The 21,890-nt window shown below is 38.7% G+C and overlaps 1 protein-coding gene across 1 annotated transcript in view; it reads right to left on the bottom strand.

The window, feature by feature from the left end:
* Positions 1-21,890, bottom strand: part of INPP4B (inositol polyphosphate-4-phosphatase type II B) — a 352,372-nt gene that overhangs the window by 30,798 nt on the left and 299,684 nt on the right. Inside the window, exons 21-22 of the mRNA XM_007464000.1 lie at positions 10,472-10,584; positions 6,542-6,696 (exon numbers count right to left, since the gene is read on the bottom strand). Coding sequence (XP_007464062.1) covers positions 6,542-6,696; positions 10,472-10,584 — 268 coding nt within the window. The remainder of the gene's footprint in view (positions 1-6,541; positions 6,697-10,471; positions 10,585-21,890) is intronic.

Here is a 21,890-nt window from a genome sequence, read left to right as displayed (position 1 = left end):
TGTGACTCAAAAGCAAATCCCACAAAGGGATACTTAAGGGAGTAAGTCATGAGAAATAAAACCTATACTATCATCAGTTGATTAAGGTCACTTATTTATAAAGCAGAACAATTCATAAGTTACACTCCCCGACACATAAACTTCATGTTATATGACATTGAGATTCAGCAGGACAATAAAAATAAGGCTGATGGGCCTTTTAATCCCTCTCTTGTGAATTAAATATTTACTAAAATAGAGTGATTAAAGCCCTGTATCTTAAGGGTAGTAAATAGGTTGTATGCTGAAGCATACCCTGATTAGCCTTGCTAATGGCATACCAACTATCTTGAACTTTAAAGAGCCATTATAGAATGACAGATGGAAGAATAATGTAACATAAGGAAAATAAAAGTTACAGACAGACAACTAAGCAATATGGTGTCACACTGCTACACTGTATATACACAAAATCCTAGAGTTTCTCTTAAGGGAAAATAACAGTGTGCTGGCATTTTCATTTTCATTTACTTTTTAGTGGCAATTAAATTTCCTGACACAATTATTTTTTGATAAAACATAACATTTTATAATCCAGTCAAATTTTATTATTTTCCAATCCAATCCCCGTCACCTATTAATCAAATATAAGTTTGAAAGTCCCTACTAAATATGCTTTTTGCAAACGCATTGTGACAAGATGGCTCTTAGCATTCAATGGTGATTCCATAAGAAACAACTGAGTGCTGATACTGAGAGTGGGGACGCATTCTCCCTTTCTTTTTAAAAAGAAAAATCTGCCGATTATTCAGCCACCGTTTCATAAATTCCTGCCGCAGATGATCAAGGGAGAATTTGGCGATACACATACACTTCAAAACTCAAAGAAAGGATAGTTATACCAGGCTTATAGTCATACCACAAAGCCATTCAAATCAATTCCTGAATGGTGGCTGGTTTAAATGAGGCAGACCTCAACCCCTCAAGCAGTCCTCAACCCCGGCTCTAACCCAGAACCTAGTCTGTGGTGGGACTCCTGTGAGAATCATTGTTTTGGTCTTATAACATAGGCAACCGCTAAGAGTTCCTTACAGAGTCAGACCTACCCACTCCTTGCCAACTTCTTAATCTGAAGGGGATCTTGTGCCATTTCTTGTGCCATTTCAGTCAAACAGCCTGTAAGTAGCAGCATGTGTTGGAAGTGTGAAGCTGTAAGTAATACTGGATATGTAAGAAAAGAGAGAGTCTGAAATTTAAAAAAACTGTACAGAGGGTATAATGACAAGTTGAAATTATGATAGAGTAATCATGGTTCAGGCATACAAAAATTGCAGTTGGGCGGCCATTGAGGACCTGATCTCTGACAAGTCTCTGCACCACTGGGAACCTGAACTTCCTTTGAGCTGTACCAGACCCAAGGACACCCCTAGCCGTGCTCAGAACAATACCTGCCAGCTGCAATCTATGGTCTCAAGGTCTTCCATTGTAACTATGCAACCATTTGGGATCCCAACCAGTTCTCACTTAACAAGCACCCTGACTCTTGCCAGCTCCAATTATAATTCTTGATAAACAACTCATGTAACTAACTGTAACCTTGTGGGTTTTTGCCTTTATAAGCCTCCCCCATTTTGTAGTCTGGTAGAACACAATTCAAATGCTTGTTGAATCTGTGTCTCCTGGGCTGCAGCCCTAAATAAACACCATTTTATTTCATGTCTGTCTCTAAAATTTTCATTGACAGATTCAGACTGTGCATTAAGGTGGATTGTTTGTGTCCTGTTTGTTTTTGAATTTGAGTTGAAACCTCTCCAAAACTTTCACTTTCATCTTCTGGAACTTTTGCTTATAAATATGTCACAACTGAGCAATAATTTCATTTGCTTATTTCAAAATGTCCATGTATGCACAAAACTTCCTTATAGGACTTGAACATTTTAGAAACCTATGTTATTCATTCACTCACTCATTGAATATTTATTGAGAACCTACTCTAACTAGGCATTATTCTAGGTACTGATAATTAAAATATAGCAGTGAACAAGATAACAAAAGTCCCCACTCTCATGAACCTTATTCTGGTGAGGGGACTTCTGAACAAGCAGGTAGATGAAGCTTTATTTCTTTTTATCTATAACATTTCTCTCATCCATAAATAATTTGAAAATTTAACAGATATAAGCACTATACAGTAGAAGAATTTAATATAGATAAGGAAAAAACTAAAACTACAAAAACAACATTGATATTATAACCCCGGTGAACTTTTAAAAATATCCAGAGTAAATAGCCTGAAAGGTGGTTAGAATAATTCAAACATAAAATAAACAGCAACTGATGTCAAATAAAATAAAAAACCTTAACACATTTAAAAACATAAAAATCAAACTCCTTTAAAACACTAGCTTTTTTTTTTTTTTTTTTTTTTTAATCCAGTGTGTGTCCTGGAATATTTGTAAAGTTCTTAAAAATTCTGGATCCCTGGATCCACCTCAATGATAAACTGCACAGGGTCCAAATATACATAGTTTTTTAATGTCCCAGAAGCAGCCACTGTCTGGAGCCTGGGACTGCCCATCAGATGGCAGAGCAAAGAGCTCTGCAGATCCTCTTCCTCCTCCCAAAACCATGACACTGAAAAATATTGTCAAAACCAACCATTTCAGGACCCTAATAATAAGCCAAAGACAAGCAACAAGTGGACAAGGGTTTCTTCTTGGAAAACTGCTGACTGGCAAGTAAGAAGAGGGCGAGTCTGTGGTCTTTCTGCCTGGGGCTGCTCCCACCCCGCCCCTCTCAGCTAAACCTCTACCAGGGAGAGGCTGCCAGGGAAACCGGCAACTTTGCTGCCCCAGGGTCTGAGTGCACTGGAAGTGAAGAGTAGAAAAGCCTACTCCCAGGCACTGTCTGAAGCATTAGCTTCCTTGGAGGCAAACAAATGCTGACTGCCAACCTCACAGCTGGCCTGAGCCTGCACTGCCACTTGGGCCACTCCCCAGACCAGTGGACTAGCCATGAATGTAATGGGCAATGAGATCCTGGACATGAGAGAACCATGGAGGGCTTTGATCAATTTCCACACATCCTGGGTTGACCAGTAGGACCTAATAGGGCCTGGTGGAAAGAAAAGGCAGGATGGATGCAAAAACTCCTGAATTTGAACATGTTTCCCAGTCCATACACAGATATATCAGCAGAGGTTGAAAGCCTTACTGGATTGAACTGTTTGAGCACAACTTCTGGCTAATCACTGACTGACCACTGAACTACGGAGACCCAAGTGCAACCCTAGGAAACAAGGCTTAGACATAAAAGTAAGAACTGAACTACTATCTCAGAACATAATTGAAAATACAATTTTAAAAACAGATGAAAAAGTTGCTACACGGTTCTGAAAAACAGAAGGCAGCAGAATGAATTCCTATTTGGACTGTTCTTTGTTTATTCAACCACTATTTATATTTATTTCAATCTGGACCAGACACTGTGCTCAAATGCCCAGATACAATAGTGAACATGACAGATAAGGTAGAAATGAAAGAGTTAACATTCTAGAACTAGAGTTTGTTCTTCAGGGTCTCAGGATTTGGGCAGACCACTCTGGTCTTGCACACAGTCTCCAATTTCGAAAAGTACATGGTTCTTATGACTCATATGACTTACATAATATTTCAACTAACAGATGTGAAATAGTCAAATACATAACCAAATAATTATGGGATTGACATATATGCACTAATATGTATAAAACAGATAACTAGTAAGAAACTGTTGTATAAAAAACAAATAACTAAAATTTATAGAAAAAGAAAAAAAAACAACTAAGGAAAACAACAAGGTCCTACTGTATAGCACAGGATAAAAAAATGTAACTAAGGCATCTGTGCTTTAGTGCTGGCTCTAGTATTTCCTGAGTACTCTTTGCTGAAACACTGCAGAGCTCAGTTTCATTATTCATAAGGTGAATCAGGGTTGACTAAATTTTTAAGGTGACTCCTTGATCTCAAATTCTATGATTATTTGTAAGGGCATACAATAATACACATTAACATAAAAAATACTTATAAGAAACCCATCCAGGCTTACTTTAATGAATGCAATCCATCCATAATTAGCACAGCATTTGTAAACACATGCACAGTTTCAAAGTGGTATTTAAAGAGCTTATTTTCTTAAATAGATAAAATATTGCATTTGAAAGTTTACAAGATTTTAATATATGGTATTGGAGTCAAACCATATGTCATAATATATTCCAAAAAAATATGAGGCTCGTAATTGACTAGACTTGATTGTCTCAGGAAGATCACGACCTTTGATATTTATTTTCTTAACACATATGGTAGAGTGATCACTGTGTCTCAAACGTTGATCTAATCACTTTACACATATCAATTCATTTAATCCTGGAGACACTCCTAAGAAGGGCTACTATTATTAGCATGTCTATTTTTACACAAGGGAAGACAGAGGCACCAAGAGGTTGACTAACTTGCCTCAGGCACTAAGAGGCAGGATGAGATTAACTTCCTCTTGGCTGCTTAAGTGGCACATGGCCTGGATTCAAACTCAGGTCAGCTGGCTCCGAAGCCGCATCCTCTCATCTACTCTGCCCTGTGGCCAGAGCTTACAAACCTATGGGCTCGTGTTGTAAGACAGTACCCAAAGAGGGAAAGGACATCAGTTATTCAAGACAATAACACGTCTATTTCCCTTAAACACATGCACGCACGAACACACACACACATGCATACACATACATGGACAAGCCCTCACATTCTCATGCAGCCCTCACATAGACACAAAACCAAAAGATAAATTTGGCAGATTTGAAATTTCACTAGAGTAGTGGGGATACGGAAGTTAAGATCTTTAGTATTTTTGGATTAAATTTCTATTGCCTTACTTTTATTTCACAATCCCAAACTAAATCCTCATAAATGTTATGTCATTAGCAAATGTGTTGTATATATAATGTCAGGTCCATACAACCTTTATGCTATTCCAAAATATGTAGTTTTATAGTTCAACATATATATGACAGATATGCCCTTTATTTATGGATTGGAAAAAATTACCTTTCTAATTTAAGGGTCCTCTCTTACCCCTACCTTAAATAAACAAGTAACAGTTTCACCTTCCAGATACTTTATGCTGGTTGAATCATTTTAGCCCTCTAGGGTTTCTGGCCTGTAACATCATGTGCTCTACCCTCCTCACCTGGCATCTTTGTTCCATCCATGGTGACATTTGTACTTTTTAAATGCACATTAGAAGATTTTATACTCAGATTCTGAACCTTCCCTGTGAGTACTGAGAGATTATTATTGAAAAAAGTCTTTTATGACAACCAAACATGTTTCGTATGGCTGAGATGCTCATGTCAGGCCTTGAAGATATCCTCATACATTTATCCAAAAATTATGGTAGAACTCCACTGAGCAACGAAAATGCCAAGAGACATGAAATGGGGTAAAAGAGAGGGCTTCAGAACCCTCTCATTAGTGGGGAAAACATGCAGCACAGAAGGAGCGCAGGCAAGCATCACCCTCGCCATGGAAAGACTGTAGCAGTTAAAAGAAAAGTGGAGCTAATGACATGCCAGATAAGAAGCAGCTTTCTCAGAGCATCACATGACATTCCTTTCTGGCATCAGGGAGCCTGTCCCATGTTTCCTGTTGTGCTCCTGAGTCGGTCTTTGCGGCAAAGAGACAAGTTTGCTAAAAGTTTTTAATTAATGTATGTCCTTGCTGACAGATGTTGTGAATGAGGCACTTTTTCCTTCCCATTATGGCTTAGACTTTAGATTTAATTACTGTAGAAATGAATCAAGAAATATGACTTCAGGCAGAATATTTTAAATGTCAGCAGAGTAACCATATTAATTCTCAATCTTAAAGGATCTGTGTAATCCCATCTTTATTATGAGTGATGTGAAAATAATTTTAGGAAGGAGGTTAAAGATAGGAAGACCCTGCAAGCCATGGGAAGATCACCTGTTAGTTGCCATTTTTTGGATAGTTGCTTTGTTTGCATAACGACTTAGCTTTATTTTGTGCATACACATAACGACTTGTATGAAAAGGGACTGTGCTCTTCTAGTGTTATATGTAAAAGGACCGGAGCCCTTCAACTTAGGTCTAAATGTATTAATGAAATATATCCTCCATTCAGATTATCAAAATCTGGCCACATTTTTTTTATTGCCTAAAATGAGTATTCACTTAAAATTATGTTATCTCTCATGTCATCAGCTCTAAGCCATGGAAATGCAGTGAAGTAACTAAATGTTTAGTCCTCCAGTAAAATACATATTTGGAAAAACAAAACAAACCCAAACCTTAAAATGACCTAAAAGAAACAATGAGGTCCTATTATATAGCACAGGGAACTATATGCAATATCCCGTGATAAACGATAATGAAAAGGAATATAAAAAAGAATATATATGTATAATTGAATCACTTTGCTGTACAGCAGAAATTAACAAATATTGTAAATCAACTATACTTCAATAAAATTTTTTTTAAAAAAGAAAAAAAGTTGAAGACATATGGGGTACCTTCTCATACAATCCAGTGCTCGGATAAAGAAGTCCTTGTGTAACTGGTGTTCATCCCTCAAGATTGAGCATTGTTCAAGCGTCACTGACATCGACGTCCTGTCTTTGGCACTTTTACAACAGGTGAAACGGATGCCATTTAGTTTGCGACAAATCTGTAACAGACATATACACAGTTTATTGTTTATTCGCAGATTAAAGTGTCAGGGTCCTCTAGACACTTCTAGTCTAAACCCACCAAATTTATGTTAATTTATGAAAATTAACTGGTTCAATCTGCCTACAGAATGGAAAAATATTACCTTTTCATTTCAAAAGCTAGTGGAATAGATTTAATTTATTCAGCTCTTTGTACATGAGGTGTGGGGCTGTTGAAGGCATATAAGATGGTAAATATCCAGCAGAGGCAGCAATGCTCTCTGAGAGGGGATCTAAGCTGCAGGGGATAATGATAATCACAGCTCAGAAGCAATATCTTAATAGTGAAGGGGAAAAAAATAATCTGTATTTCCTGGATCAGCCACTTGATTTGCATCTTACATAGCTAATACCTTCTTACGATATATTTAAAATAACCTTTACTAATCTCTGCTGGATGTTACGAGATTTCAAACATCCACATGGTGCCAAGTGAAACCGATAAGGAAACCACTCATCAATGCAACTAATAAGAATAAGGACACCAAAAATGGCCACTGTAATTGCATATCTACTGTGCACCAGGTACAATGCTAATAAATTTCATATAGATTTGCTCTTTTAATTTAACTGCACATGAACCCTGGAGGAAGGTGTATTAATCTCATTTTACAGATGAGGAAATTGAGGTTTAGATAGGTAAGGTGCCTTATGCACAACAGAGCAGAGCCAGGATGCTGATATGTCTACCTAACAAGGACCAAGTCTTTAACTTCTGTCCTGTTCTGTTTCTCTCTACAATTCTTTCTTGTTGTTATTCTGATGTAAGCCAGGAGAAGAATCTGTAACTAGCAATAATTTATGGTCTCATTGCTTTACAGTTAACAGGTGAATCACTCCATTCTTTTCTCTTCCCTAGTCCATGGTAATGCATCAGCAATGTTCGTCAACATGCACTTAAGATACATCTACTCTGATGAAATACAGGCCTGCTTTATTATCTGCCACTGAGGAGGCCTTAACAGTTGCCTTCTTTGAAGAGAGGATATAATAATACAGTTTATCAAGGGTTTTTATCATGATTTAATTGTGATTCTGATACTTAGCTTAGGATTTACAAGTCCTTATTAGCCCTTAGGTACTTTCTCACTATCTCCAATGTAAGTGACTAGAGAAACGTGACAGCATGATTTCAACATGTAATCTTTTTTTTTCTTGTAGAAAACACTGACGCATTTAAATAAATAGTATTTCAAAATTCTTAATATGAAATAACAAAGGCTTGACTATATTTATAGTAACAAAATACAGACCTCAATGGTCACTTATGAGAGGTGAGTTTTAAAAAGAATGAATATTCTTTAAAATGCATTGTCACAATTGTATGCAACTATCCTACTAAGGATATTTCATGTTACAAATTTAAAATCAAGAGGAATCTGGGGCAGACTTCCCTGGTGGCACAGTGGTTAAGAATCCGCCTGCCAATGCAGGGGACATGGGTTCAATCCCTGGTCTGGGAAGATCCCACATGCCGCGGAGCAACTAAGCCTGTGTGCCACAACTACTGAGCCTGTGCTCTAGAGCCCACAAGCCACAACTACTGAGCCCCGAGCCACAACTACTGAGCCCACGTGCCACAACTACTGAAGCCTATGCACCTAGAGCTTGTGCTCTGCAACAAGAGAAGCCACCACGATGAGAAGCCCGCGCACTGCAACGGAGAGTAGCCCCCACTCGCCACAACCAGAGAAAAGCCCATGCACAGCAATGAAGACCCAACGCAGCCAAAAATAAAATAAAATAATAAAATAAATAAATTTTTTTTTTAAAAAAGAAGCTGGGACAATTCCATCAAAGCAGACAGGTTGGGTCTTGGTTTCTGTATTTCACAACTCTTTTGAACTATATGAGCTTAATTTAACATTAGCTTAATTTGGTATTTGGTCTTTTTAAATTTTCATTTTTTAAATCTCATTCAAGATAAAACCAAATAGCTTTACATTTTTCAATTAGAATGTAAAACATTAACAAAGCAGTATTTCATTAATCGTTTTAAAGAAGAGGGGATAATAAAACAGAGACAGAAATAAAAACTTTTTGGAAAATGTCAAAGGGAATTTCTATATTTCTTTAAGAGTAATACCAAGGTCCCTGGTTTACAAAGAAGATATTGAAACTCATGTATCACCCTATAGGCATGTTATTAATAATAAAGTCAATATTCCTACAGAATGCCAAATTTGCACACTATGGGTGCTGTATATTTATCAAGGCAAGTAATCACCCATTCATGAATTCAATGGTAAGTTGTGAGTAAGCCGTATTTGGTTGGTATATACATTTCAAAAAAAATTTCAGAAATGTAGGATTTATGGGAATTTTTTAAATATATTCAAATGAGAAAACTACATGTGCTAGAGAAAATATTCATTTGTGGTTCTACCTGTGCATCCTTCATTTGTCAATTTACATGACTGCATGATATGTGCATAATGACATATGTATATGTTCCTAAGTTGTCAGATGGCCTTGGGCAATGATTAAAGTACTTTTGTGCTATCATGTCATTAGTAATATAGCAAAAATAACTTATGACCTGTCTTTGTGAAATTTTCGTGAGAATTAGCAACCATAGTAGTCTTTGAAGGTATATAGAGCAGACACAGGAGAAAGAACTATGAAAAACAACCTTCATGTAATGTAGTACGATGCTAAATGGGACCAGTGTAAATGAGCTGCCTGAAAGCAACGTTTCATATTGTTACCTTTGATGTTCTTCCCTGGGGCTCCAAGAGGGCATGAAGGGAAACTAGAGCAGCTTTCCTCTGCCTTGCTCTTGGTAAATTATTTTATGTAGACTCATGGTAAATTATCCATTCCTTTTTCCCAGAAGAGAGTAAGTAATATTAGATTATAATTGAAGCACTGGCAGTAGGGGGAAAGGCTTTGTCTCAAATGCTATTGATAGAGAATGAATAGCACATGTGAGAAGATCTATTACACTCAACTCCAAATTACACGAGCAATCCTGTGCAGTAAGTTCAAACATGGCGTTCATCAAAAAGATCTCCAATGTGTGCTTTTCCTGATGAAAAGATCCCTTCCTAGTGAAAGGATCTCTGGGTCTGAATGTTTAACAAAACTCATATGAGCTATACCTGAGCGGTTGCCAGATAAGATCTTAAAAATTATAGGCATGATTTTCTCCCTCAACCTTGTAGAAACCTGGGGGCGGGGAAGCAGGCAGATCTTTTACCCTGAGGGTGCCATTAAATGAGAAAGAAGCATACAAAATATAGCTCATTACCCTAAGAGCAATACATCAGTAATAAATTCTATGCCCATATCTAAATTGACAAACGCGTTTACAAGCTCATTAACCGAACAATATGTCCAGGAGCCTTACTGAAGCTGTGAGCCAGAGATCTGATAACCACTGTCTGTTGAAACCATATGTCTCTAGAGCAGCGCTTCAAAACCCTGACCGACATGGGCTATTGACATTGCAACATGCAATATCAAGAAAATCACAGACACTTGATTTTAACCTCAAACACTTCTCGAATTTATAAGAAAAGCCAACGAGTAAGATTCTTTCTCGCTGAATACATCTTCTTCTATCTTGTGTTCTTGTGCATGGATAGACTAGATGCCTAATCTCCTGGATAATGGAGAATGACATCTGGGAGCCCAAAGTGCAGAGGTTGGACCCTACATAGCAGATACCCGATAATGCTTGCTGATCATAATGGTGACAGGGAATATACCATTTGACAGGAGAGTGCCTACCGTTGCAGCCAGCCACATGATTTCTACATTCTTTCTCTTTTTGGCTTGAATATTTTGATGGAGATTTTCTAGTAATCCTTTTAAATCATTTTGTTCTTGAAAATGTGAAATGTCTGAAAAACAAAAAAGGAGGGGAAAAAAAGGAAACCATATTAGTATTAGGCTGCCCATGGAGTTTTCCTTAATATATTTGCAAATGTAATTTCCATAACAACAAATGCCATCTGGAGCAGAGAGTATCTGAGGATAATCACACTTATTAATCCTTCCGGTTTTATTCTTTACTTAGAAATATGCCTCAGTTTCCCTCATTCCCTACTGTGTGTAACTGGGGTAATGTCAATGGGTGATATAACACTTACCAAGAAGGGAACTGTTTTTAATAACAAAGGCTGCCTCACTTCAACCAAAGTAGAGGATGTGGATGAAACATGAGATACAACCTTCCATTTTTGGCTACTGAGCAGCTAGTCTGAATCATGAGACTATATCAAACTGAACATCTCAGAGGTGGAATTGGAAAGTTCAACCAAAACCCATGAAGTCAGTTTCTACACAGCAAGATTCCTCAAACTAGGCAATATTGACACTTTGGACTGGCTAACACTGGTTGTAGGGAGTGGGCCTATATTCTGCATTGTGGGATGTTAAGCAGCATCCGTGACCTCTACCATTTAGAAGCCAGTAGTATCCTTCCCATTGTGACAATCAAAAATATCTCCAGATATTGCCAAATGTTCCTTGGGGGCAAAGTCTATCCTGTTTGAGAACAAGAGCACAGGTATGGATGGAGAGAGGAACAACGCAAGAGGCGATAGTTAATTATATGAGATAATTGGGAAGGGAGCAAGAAGTGACTGATTGCTCAGATCTCTACACACTCATAACTAGAGCAAGGGTAATCGATGGCATATGGTTTATATTAAAACCTAAGGCAGGGCTTCCCTAGTGGTGCAGTGGTTGGGAGTCTGCCTGCCGATGCAGGGGACGCGGGTTCGTGTCCCGGTCCGGGAGGATCCCACGTGCCGTGGAGCGGCTGGGCCCGTGAGCCATGGCCGCTAAGCCTGTGCATCCGGAGCCTGTGCTCCGCAATGGGAGAGGCCACAACAGTGAGAGGCCCGCGTACTGCAAAAAAAAAAAAAAAAAAAAAAAAATCCAGTCTCCCAAGTCCTATGACAGTAATTTCCCTCAAATCTGTATTAGTGTCTTCACAGTTGGCTGCTGATCCAAAAAACAATCCAGTATTAACACAATGGACCAGCTTCTTCAGAATTCTGAGGATTCAGAACAAAGCATAATAATATTTCAAAATAATTTAGTTTCATAGTTGACATGGAGATTTTTAAAGCAGCCATTTTAAACAGACTACAATGTTCCTAAAATAAGTCAAACAAATGGCCATCCTTTGCTCATTTTTATCTACATAAAGATAGTGCTTTCAGATACACAGAAATGATGTCCCATAGAAATTTCACCCCTTCTCCCCATGGCATGCTTTTTAGAAGGAAGTCAATTGATGTTCTTAAAATTTTCAAGCCACTGTTTCTATTTCTGTAATGATAAAACTTCATTTATTCAGTCCATCACTATGATTGCTGCCATTTTTTTTCAGCCTGACAAAAATCCTGCAGGCCACAGAAATTCAGGTCTGGTTCTGGAAAGAAGGAGCATTAGTAATGACTAAATAGGTGAGATTTCAAGATATAATGATAGATCCTGATATAGCAACTGTAAATCATGGTATACACAGAACATGGATTGGTTTTGTTACTGAACCAAACTTGGGTCTGCCCACCCATGAGCAGTAAAGCTAATCTACTGACACCGGGTTGTAGGGAAGGAAAGTGCAGTGTTTACTGCAGGGCAACAAGCAAGGAGTCCTGGTTACCTAGTGCTCAAAAAGCCCAAACTCCCTGATGGACTTCAGCAAAGCATTTTTAAAGACAAGGTGAGGGAGTGGAGTCCCAGGGTATGTGATCAGCTCGTGCACAATTCTCTGATTGGCTGATGGTGATGTAACAGGGCAGTGTCACAGGGGTTAACATTATCAACCCTTAGCTGCTGGTAGGTCCGGGGGCTACATGCTCATGGTCATCAAGTAGGTAACTTCTTCCATTTGGTGGTGGTTTTAGCATTTGTAAAACAACTCAGGAAATGTGCATCAATACTGTTATCTGGGCACTTCAGAGAGGACCTAAAGCAGAGGATATGGGGGAGGAATCTCTTGGGAAGGCCCCGTAAGGCTCTGCTCAGTAACCATTTTAGGTATAGAATGAGTTTCTTCAAATGTAAATATGGCAATAAGTCTTGCTTCTGGTACTCCCTCCTGCATTACTCTAGGACCGAACTTAGAGCAATTGAATCTCTATGCTTATCTCCATAAAAGTATTCTTTTTTTCCAGTGGGGTTCATGAAAGTAATCAGAAGGTAAAAGGTATAAGAATATACAGTGCATTACTGCTTATGATATTAAACAGCAGCAAAAATCTAAACGATGATAGAGATAATCTGTCATACATATTATATATATATTTATGACATGGAATATTATATAATAGGTAAAATGAATAAACATGCTAGATGTGTGAGCATGGATATATACTAAAAACTATGTTGAGCAAAAAAAAAGTGATTCATACAAGATAACAGCAATAATATAAAGTTAAATGTGCAAACCTGTACCATATTTTTTATGGATACACACATACAGAGGAAAAATATGTATGAGAATGTAAAATGCCAAATTCAGGATACTGATTTTCTCAGAGAAGGAAAGGTGAGGGTGGGAACCATAAAGGGTACAAAGGGGGTTTCCATTATGTCTACAAGTATTTGTTTTTCACAAAATTTCTGAGACTGGGTGATGGGTTCCAAAGTGCTTGTATTTTATGACCTGTTCTCTTTCTCTGTTTGGAACTTTCATAATTCTTTGTAAAGAAAGCACTGAGCCAAGATTCCAGGAAAATGATTACTAATGCCAACTCCGTCCCTGCTTCGACGTGTGGTCATAGCAAGCTGCTTAACCCTCTGTCCCTATTTTCTCAACAGCAAAGTGAGGACAATAACCCTGTCATGCTGCAGTGGAAAACCATGAATAAGAGTCTTGGCAGAGGGCTTCCCTGGTGGCGCAGTGGTTGAGAGTCCGCCTGCTGATGCAGGGGACACGGGTTCGTGCCCCAGTCCGGGAGGATCCCACATGCCGCGGAGCGGCTGGGCCTGTGAGCCACGGCCGCTAAGCCTGCACGTCCATAGCCTGTGCTCCGCAACGGGAGAGGCCACAACAGTGAGAGGTCCGCGTACCGAAAAAAGAAAAAAAAAAAAAAAAAAAAGTCTTGGCAGAAGTGTCTACATTATTCAGTTCTGTGTCACCTCTGAAAAACAGAGGAAGACATTCACAGTTCTTAAGAAGAGTTCATAGCCTCAGATAGAAAGCCTACTTTCTCAGGCAAAAGTCCGAATTTATCCAAAGTAAGAAATATTCTCTCACACAGACAAAGGTGCACAGACATGACCCCAAACATTCAGAAAGCCAGTGACTGTTCTCCCACCACTCCTTGCTGGGAGAGAACAGCCAAGTTCAGAGTCACTTTGTAGTAGCTATTTTTTCCTTGTTTTGTCAAATGGGATTTCTTTAACAACGGCAGCTCTAAATATGACATTGGCTTGACTCGAAGGCAGGGTGCTGACCAGTGAACAGGAATGGGACCATGAACTCTCGGCTCATTGAACTATGATGCTAATGAGGCCAAGGCAATAGCTCCATCACCTCATGGTCAAATGATTTTATGTTGTCAGAGAATGTTCCAAGATGAAATAGAAATTAGAGCCGCTTTCCCCTCACCTATTCCACCTATTTCCCAGTGGGGAGCAGGCACAACATTTACAGGGATCAATCACATCCCCATGATGAAGTCAAGTGGCATAATTACACCCCCTTTGAAATCAGGACTAGTTCAGGGATGAGCATCTAAATCTAAGCCAATCAGAACTTGACTTTGACCTCAGAAATTGTTTCAGGGTTATGTAAGTGACCTATGCTGTTCCAGCTGAGTGAGGCTCAGGACTCTGTAGAGTAGAAGGGCAGGAAAGCTCTCTTTATCTCTTTGCTTGAGCATACAGTTGAGCATGGGAATAACTGCTCATGCCAGCAAGACTTCCTTCATGAAGGAACTAGATGTAGGATAAAGTCAACACTAAGAGTCATGAAATAAGGCAGAGAAGTGTCTTTTCAGTACTGCTAAGCCACTAAACCAACCCTCTCTTAACTGGTTGCTTGCCTTACTGCTGAAATTTTCAATTTTGTTAATTGATGCCAGTTTGAATCAGGGTTTCTGTCACTTGCGACCAAAAGCATTCTAAGGTAAACACCTGGTTATACAGGCATTTTTAACACTGATCAGCCATATTGCAAATGTGTACTGTTGCTTTAGAGGTGAGGAATCACAAATAAGGAAGAGTACTTATGGAAAGCATCCCATTAATCACTTCTTTTTTTATGATTTTTTTACATCTTTATTGGATTATAATTGTTTTACAATGTTGTGTTAGCTTCTGCTGTACACTGAGTGAATCAACTACATGTATACATATATCCCCTCCCTCTAGAGCCTCCCTCTCACCCTCCCCATCCCACGCCTCTAGGTCGTCACAAAGCACCGAGATGATCTCCCTGTGCTGTATGGTGGCTTCCCACTTCCCATTTTCCACATGGTAGTGTAGATATGTCAATGCTACTCTCAGTTTGTCCCAGCCTCCCCTTCCCCTGCACCATGTCTACAAGTCCATTCTACAGTGATGGTTTTAAAACATAGCCCCACGTTCTTTGACACTCCTTCTATAAAGAAGGTGGAGTCTTTGTACCTTCATCTGGAAGCTAGGTGGGCTTGTGACCATGTTGATTAATGGCAGACGTGATGCTACGTGACTTTGGATGCCAGGTCATAAATGACTATGAAGCTTCTGCCTTATTCTCTTGGAACTTTGCTGTCTGTATTCCCTCTTTTGGGATATTCCCTATAAGAACCCATGTACTATGCTCAGAGAAGCCCAAGTCACATGGAGGGTCCTATTTAGGTACTCTGGTCAACAGTTTTAGCCGAGCCCAGCCTTTGTGTCATCCTAGCCCAGTGGTCAGAATATGAGTACAGAAGCTGGCCGATGACACCAGCTCCCAGTCACTCAAGGGATACCAGCCATTCTTCTTTCCAACTGAGGTCCCAGATATCTGGGAGTGGAGACAAACTTCCCCACCTTTCCTGTCTGAATAACTAACCCACAGAATCTGTGAGCATAAATAAAATGATTCTAATTTTATATCAGTAAACATGGGATAATTTGTTACCTAGCAATAAATTACCGGAACAACTACAGTAAAAAAAAAAAAAAAAACAAAAAAAAAAACAACGTGAAGGGCCTGTTCTTCTAAGCATGATAAAATGAACATATGAAGAACAAAGTTTTCACAGTCCACTCTGGTTAGTACTACATACTGTAATATCAAATCTTTTGTATAATTAATTCTGAAACAATTATAGTTAAATGCACTAACGAACAAACAAATGCAATTGGGTGAAAGTCATTGAGATGTCTTAAAATTGGAAATTATGCTCTTTTAGAGGCTGTAAAATCTTGAAAATTATAAAAGAAAAAGCCCCACTGACACCAGCTTTACTTAAATCTGATTTACAATTTACAATTTACGAAAAAGGCAGTATCAGAAATCAAATATCAAATTCTCAACCTGATCAGAGCTGAAAAATATTTTTGGATTGTAGGCAAATGACTCTCAAAAATTTAAGTTCTGCTCTCAAGATATTGAGATATTTTTATTAACAGAAAATAGAAAATTTGAGTATGAAAGAGGTTTTATACAAACCCCCAGGTCAGTCTTCCTGTTAGCCTGGTTGCACTGCTTGGATTATTTTTTGCCTGCTTTTAAGTGGCCTGGGTCGTTAGCACTGAGGGGAGTTGGATGGTCCCCTTTTTTCCTTCCAGCTCAATTTCTAAGTCCTTGCATTTTAGAGCAACAGCAAGAAAATACCTGTTGAGAGCACACACTACACACAAAAGTCTGAGGACCAAAGCAAGAATAGATTTCTCAAAGTTTAGGACTGAGAGGGAAGCAGCTTTTGGGGTAATTCCAGCACCTCACTCCCTGCCCATGTAACAGCCAGGCAGCCCGTGAAATATACCAAGGTCAAATGGCAGGCCAGAGGAGTAGACACATAATAAGGCCTTCTCCAAAGAAGAAGGGTTCACCTCTTCCATTCCCCTCCTTTTTTTGATAATGCAGAAGGAACTGACTCCAAAACTGCCAGAATAATGGCCAAAGAAAAGGGGAGACAGTTGAGAAGAATGGGCTTTTCTCCAATGGTCTCTGGATTCTCTTTAGGCTCTTGGAGGCAAGTAAGAATGAGATCTTAAAACAGACTCACAGACTTAGAGAAAGAACTTATGGCTACTGGGGACTTCCCTGGCAGTCCAGTGGTTCAGACTTCGCTTTCCAGTGCAGGGGGTGCGGGTTCAATCCCTGGTTGGGAAGCTAAGACCCCACATGCCTCATGGCCAAAAAACCGAAACATAAAACAGAAGCAATATTGTAACAAATTCAATAAAAGACTGAAAAACAATGGTCCACATAAAAAAAGAATCTTAAAAAAAAAAAGAACTTATGGTTACCAGCTGGGAAGGCTTGGGGGGTTGGGACAGATTGGGAGTTTGGGACTGATATGTACATACTGCTGTATTTAAAACAGATAACCAACATGTTGCTCAATATTCTGTAATAACCTAAATGGGAAAAGAATTTGAAAAAGAATAGACATATGTATAACTGAATCATTTTGCCGTACATTAACACAACTTTGTTAATCAACTATGCTCCAATACAAAATAAAAATTAAAAAAAGAATGAGATCTTTAATGCTTCATACTATATAGAATAAAATAAATAACTCCTGAGGTATTTGAAAAGTTATAAATGAGGTAAAATAGAGGAAGATGATTATGGAACTAAAGCTGCTTTAGAAGACTCCAAAATGAAGAGAAAAGGGGTATTAAGATTATATGGCCTACCTTTTTTTCCATTCATATAGCTCCTTTTATTGGCTTTAAGTGACCTCCAGTTTGATAACCTAGGATTCTCATACATTTATAATTTGTTGATAGCAACAAAATGTATTAATCTGTGTGTGTTGCCATGTTTCCCTTTTCTGATGTGTCTGACAAAGATAATTTTATCTTTGAGTCTTCAATTTTTCCCTTACCTGACTTCAGAGAAGAGTTGTGCTTTATCTGGAGTTTTGTTCTGCAGAAGTGGAAGCATGAAGAAAGAAAGGTGGACGGGGAGGTGGACTGGAATGAAACAGAAGGCCTTGCACTCATGGTTTTGGGAAAGGTGGAATGGTAAGTAAATAGTGACTGTCTGGGAGAGTGATGTGCTCAATCGATGAGTGACTTAAACATTTGAAAAAAGGACTTAAAAAGTAAAATAATGAGTTGTCAGCTGTCTCCTCTTTGATGTTTAATTGAAAGTTGGAACTAATTTTTAGTTATTTTTAATTGTTGGGCTGTTTACTGGATGCGGTACTATCCTGAAACTGAATTCATAGGAGACTGGTATTAATTCAGGTCAAATGTAGATATTTATTTCCAAAAGGGAAGATGAGTCCTAAGATTTCTAATATCCACCTCATTCCTCACTGTGCGGCCAGTTCCAAAGACTGATGACTTTGTCAGGCAGGAGGTAGATGGGCTCCAGGCTGGGAATTTACAACTAGCTTCCTGTTTATACTTCCTGAGGAAGGAAGCAGGTGGGCTCTAGGCTAGATATTTACAACCTGCCTCCTGCTTGCACTTTGAGATAGAAATTACAACAGGAACAGCGTAAATAGCTGGACTTTGTTTCCTGTGGACACTTTAAGATAACAGTCATGGCAGGGACAAAGAGGGGCTAAACCCTGTTTGAGTAAAAGATGAAGAGGTCACATGTTTCCCATCCTTGGGGCAAAGGGAGACAAGACACCTTGGAGGCTTCTTGGGGGTCAGAAAGGAGGGGGAACCACCCCAAAATAGATGATGCCAAGGCCCCCCATAGGCCTGTGGGCTGGAATCCATCTGTGAAAAAAGTTGTGCACACGTGTTGGGGAGGTCCTAGGGCAGGTCAGGTGTGGAAAAAGAAACCAGATAATTGGCCAAAGGTGAACAAAGACCCAGTAGAACTGCCCTATAGAAATTATTTAACCACCTCTTTACTGCATTCCTCCTCATTAGGGGGGAATGCCCACAGCTTTTCTCTCCTGGTGTGTATCTCTGCCTCGCTTCTGTCTTAACTAAACAAACTGTTTCTCTGTGTGCTCTCCCATTTGTTGTACCATGTCTCTAATAATAAACTTTGTACCTGTTTCTACAGTTTTTGCCTCCTTGAGAAATGCATTTCTCAATGCGGGTAAGAGCCAGGGGAACCTTGTTTCTAGCCTCTAGCCCCTGGTGGACTAGTGGCTAGGATTCCTGGTTTCCATCCAGGCTACCCAGGTCCAATTCCTGGGCAGGGAACTAAGATCTCGCTTCACGCCACCGCTCTCTGTTGCCTATCCAATTTCAATTTCAGGAGCTCATCTCTATGTGGGTGTTCCAAAAAGAAAAATGTGTTTTTTTCTTGAAAGATTATCAGAGAAGGAGTGACTATATTAAAAAAATCATTAAGATTAATATAGGTAGGTATTTGAAGGGTTACAGACAAGACTGAGAAAGAAAGAGGCTATTGAATGGAGAAGAGAGGCAGGTTAGTTCAAACTACAGAAAGAGCTTTATAGGACTTCCCTGGTGGTCCAGTGGTTAAGACTTCACTTTCCAATACAGGGGGTGCAGGTTTGATCCCTGGTTGGGGAGCTAAGATCCCACATGCCTCGCGGGCAAAAAACCAAAACATAAAGCAGTAGCAATATTGTAACAAATTCAATAAAGACTTAAAAATAAAAAAGAGTTTTACAATCAAATTTAACTGGATCAATGTGTGTATACAGGAGAAACAGACCCCTCTTGAGAAGCTCAAAGCACATACAACCATTATCTTATCCATCTCGCTAATGTTCGTAAGTGTGGTGTGACAACTTATCAGGAAACTGACACTGGAAATATTAACTTCCTTTCTCCAGTGAGATAATGGTAGATTTCTCATTTAGCTGATAATGACATGGAGGCACTCAGAGCATCAAATGATTCACCTAAGTGAACTTTCAATTGAATTCACATCTTTTGTTTTCATGCTATTCTGTGCATACTAACTAGACGGGTTTACTGGAAGTCCCGCCAATCTTCAGTGAGTGATGAAGTCTAAAGAAAGGAGAGCCCCAGTGAGAAGGAAAGAACATAGAAAAATGGAAGGATGACTAAAAGGCTGGAAATCTTGAGTTTTTACCCACATAAACTTGAGAATAGGGTTGATACATCTAATTTGTGAGGGCAATGAAGTAACACAGAAGATGCAGAGATAAATGCTGAGTTGAACAGGGAGGTGGCCATTTGTATGTGTGTATGAGAGTATATGTGTCTACCTTTGTTACTTGTGTTGTTTGTATTTGTTGCTGCGATTCAGAGTACAAGTTAATGACACTAAAAGTCTATGTCTGTGGTTCAACGTGCACATAGAAAATTAAAATTCAGTATTGTTCAGTATCACTTTTCTTTTCAAAAAGACACAGGCGTGCTTCAAAAGACATATCAAATTTAAAAATTATCTTAATCTTTAACAACATTAAAAATTTCAACAGGTAAGTACATCGGAATTTCTCTGCAATGAGTTGAAAATAAGTTTTAAATTTAGAAGATCAGAGTCCTTAGACAGCAATGGAAGAGTTGTGGCATAAAAGTGAAAAGAACAATTAACTGGGAGTCAGAAAATATAGAATTTATCCCTGTTCTCCCACTAGCTGCATGTGTGAATTTAACAAAATCTATCCTGGATCCCAAACCCCTCATAACAAATTATAGGTTTAAACTAGATCAGTGTTTCTTAAACTATGTCCTGAGGAACACTTATTTAACAAGATGCTAATGAATATTTTATGGGTTTTTTTTGGTGGTCCTATAATGTAATAAAAATGCTATTTTAAACAAAATTAAAGTATAGGCAGTGTAGATTACGGTTGGGAAACTATGGCTTGCAAACTAAACCCTGTCAATTCTGTTTTTATAAATACAGTTTCATTAGAATTCAGCCAAGTTCATTAATTTACATATTGTTAATGGCTTATTTTGCACTTCAGTAGCAGAGTCCAGAAGTTGTGACAGATCACATGGCCTGCAAAATCTGAATTATTTACTTTCTGATCCTTTACATAAAACGATTGCTGGCTATGCTATAGATCTTCTCAAAACTTTCAGTGTGACAACGTGAATTCCAAAATCATTTGACTATAGAATTCTTTCATTGTCCAACAATTATTAGCAGAAAGAGAGTTCTTTGACTTTAGATTAGATTATTTCCAAGATCCAATTGTTCTCTGATTTTTCAAAACATCCAACTAAACAAATGACCCAGTCTATCCCATTCATTCAACAAATATTTATGGAGTATAAGCTATGTGCCAGACAATGCTTTTGTTTATTGGTAAATAAAGTCAACAAATAGACAGGAGACTTGTCCTCATGAAGCTTATGTTCTGATCAGGAGTTACGACCAAGCAAGGTGCGTGATAGATGTTGTGGAGAAAAATAAAGCGAGAAGGGGACCAGGGCACCGGAGATTGCAATTTTAAAGAGGGTGGTCAAGAAAGGCCTTACTGAGAAAGTGACATTTGGAGAAAGACTTAAAGGAGGTAAGTGATCCTTATGTGGGGAAGCATTTAAGGCAGAGGAAATAGCCAATGGAAAAGTCCTAAGAAACATCAAGAGGTCATTGTGGGACAGAGTGAAGCAAGGGAGGAGGGGAGAGACACAGAGAGAGAGAGAGAAGAGAGTGGAGTCAAAATATCCAATTTTTTTTGCCAGATTATGGGGACGCTTAGAAGCCATTGTAACAATTTAGATTGTTATTCTGCAATAAAAAACAGGGGGTTATTGGAAGATTTTGAAGAGTGACGTGATACGATTTTCATTTTTAAAGGTCACTTTGGCTGTTGTGATCAAAAAAGACTACTGAACGAGTTTGAGAGAGGAAACAAAGAGACGGGGAGAAGGTTTTGTCATAATCTGGAAGCAAGAATAACAAGGATTTGCACAGAGTGGTAGCAATACGGGTGGACAGAGCTGATCATACATTTCGAAAATACAGCCAATGAAATCTTCTGATGGGGTGTGAGAAAACGAGAAGAGTCAAGGGTGACTCCCATTTTTTTCTGAAACAACAAAAAGTTAGAAATGATAAAAACTGAAATGGGGAAGATAGTGGGAAGAATAAATTTTTAGGGGCTCAGCAGGA

Source organism: Lipotes vexillifer, unplaced genomic scaffold (genome assembly GCF_000442215.2).
Source record: "Lipotes vexillifer unplaced genomic scaffold, Lipotes_vexillifer_v1.1 scaffold1293, whole genome shotgun sequence".
NCBI classification, from domain to species: domain Eukaryota; kingdom Metazoa; phylum Chordata; class Mammalia; order Artiodactyla; family Lipotidae; genus Lipotes; species Lipotes vexillifer.
This window is presented reverse-complemented; position numbering and strand designations above follow the sequence as displayed.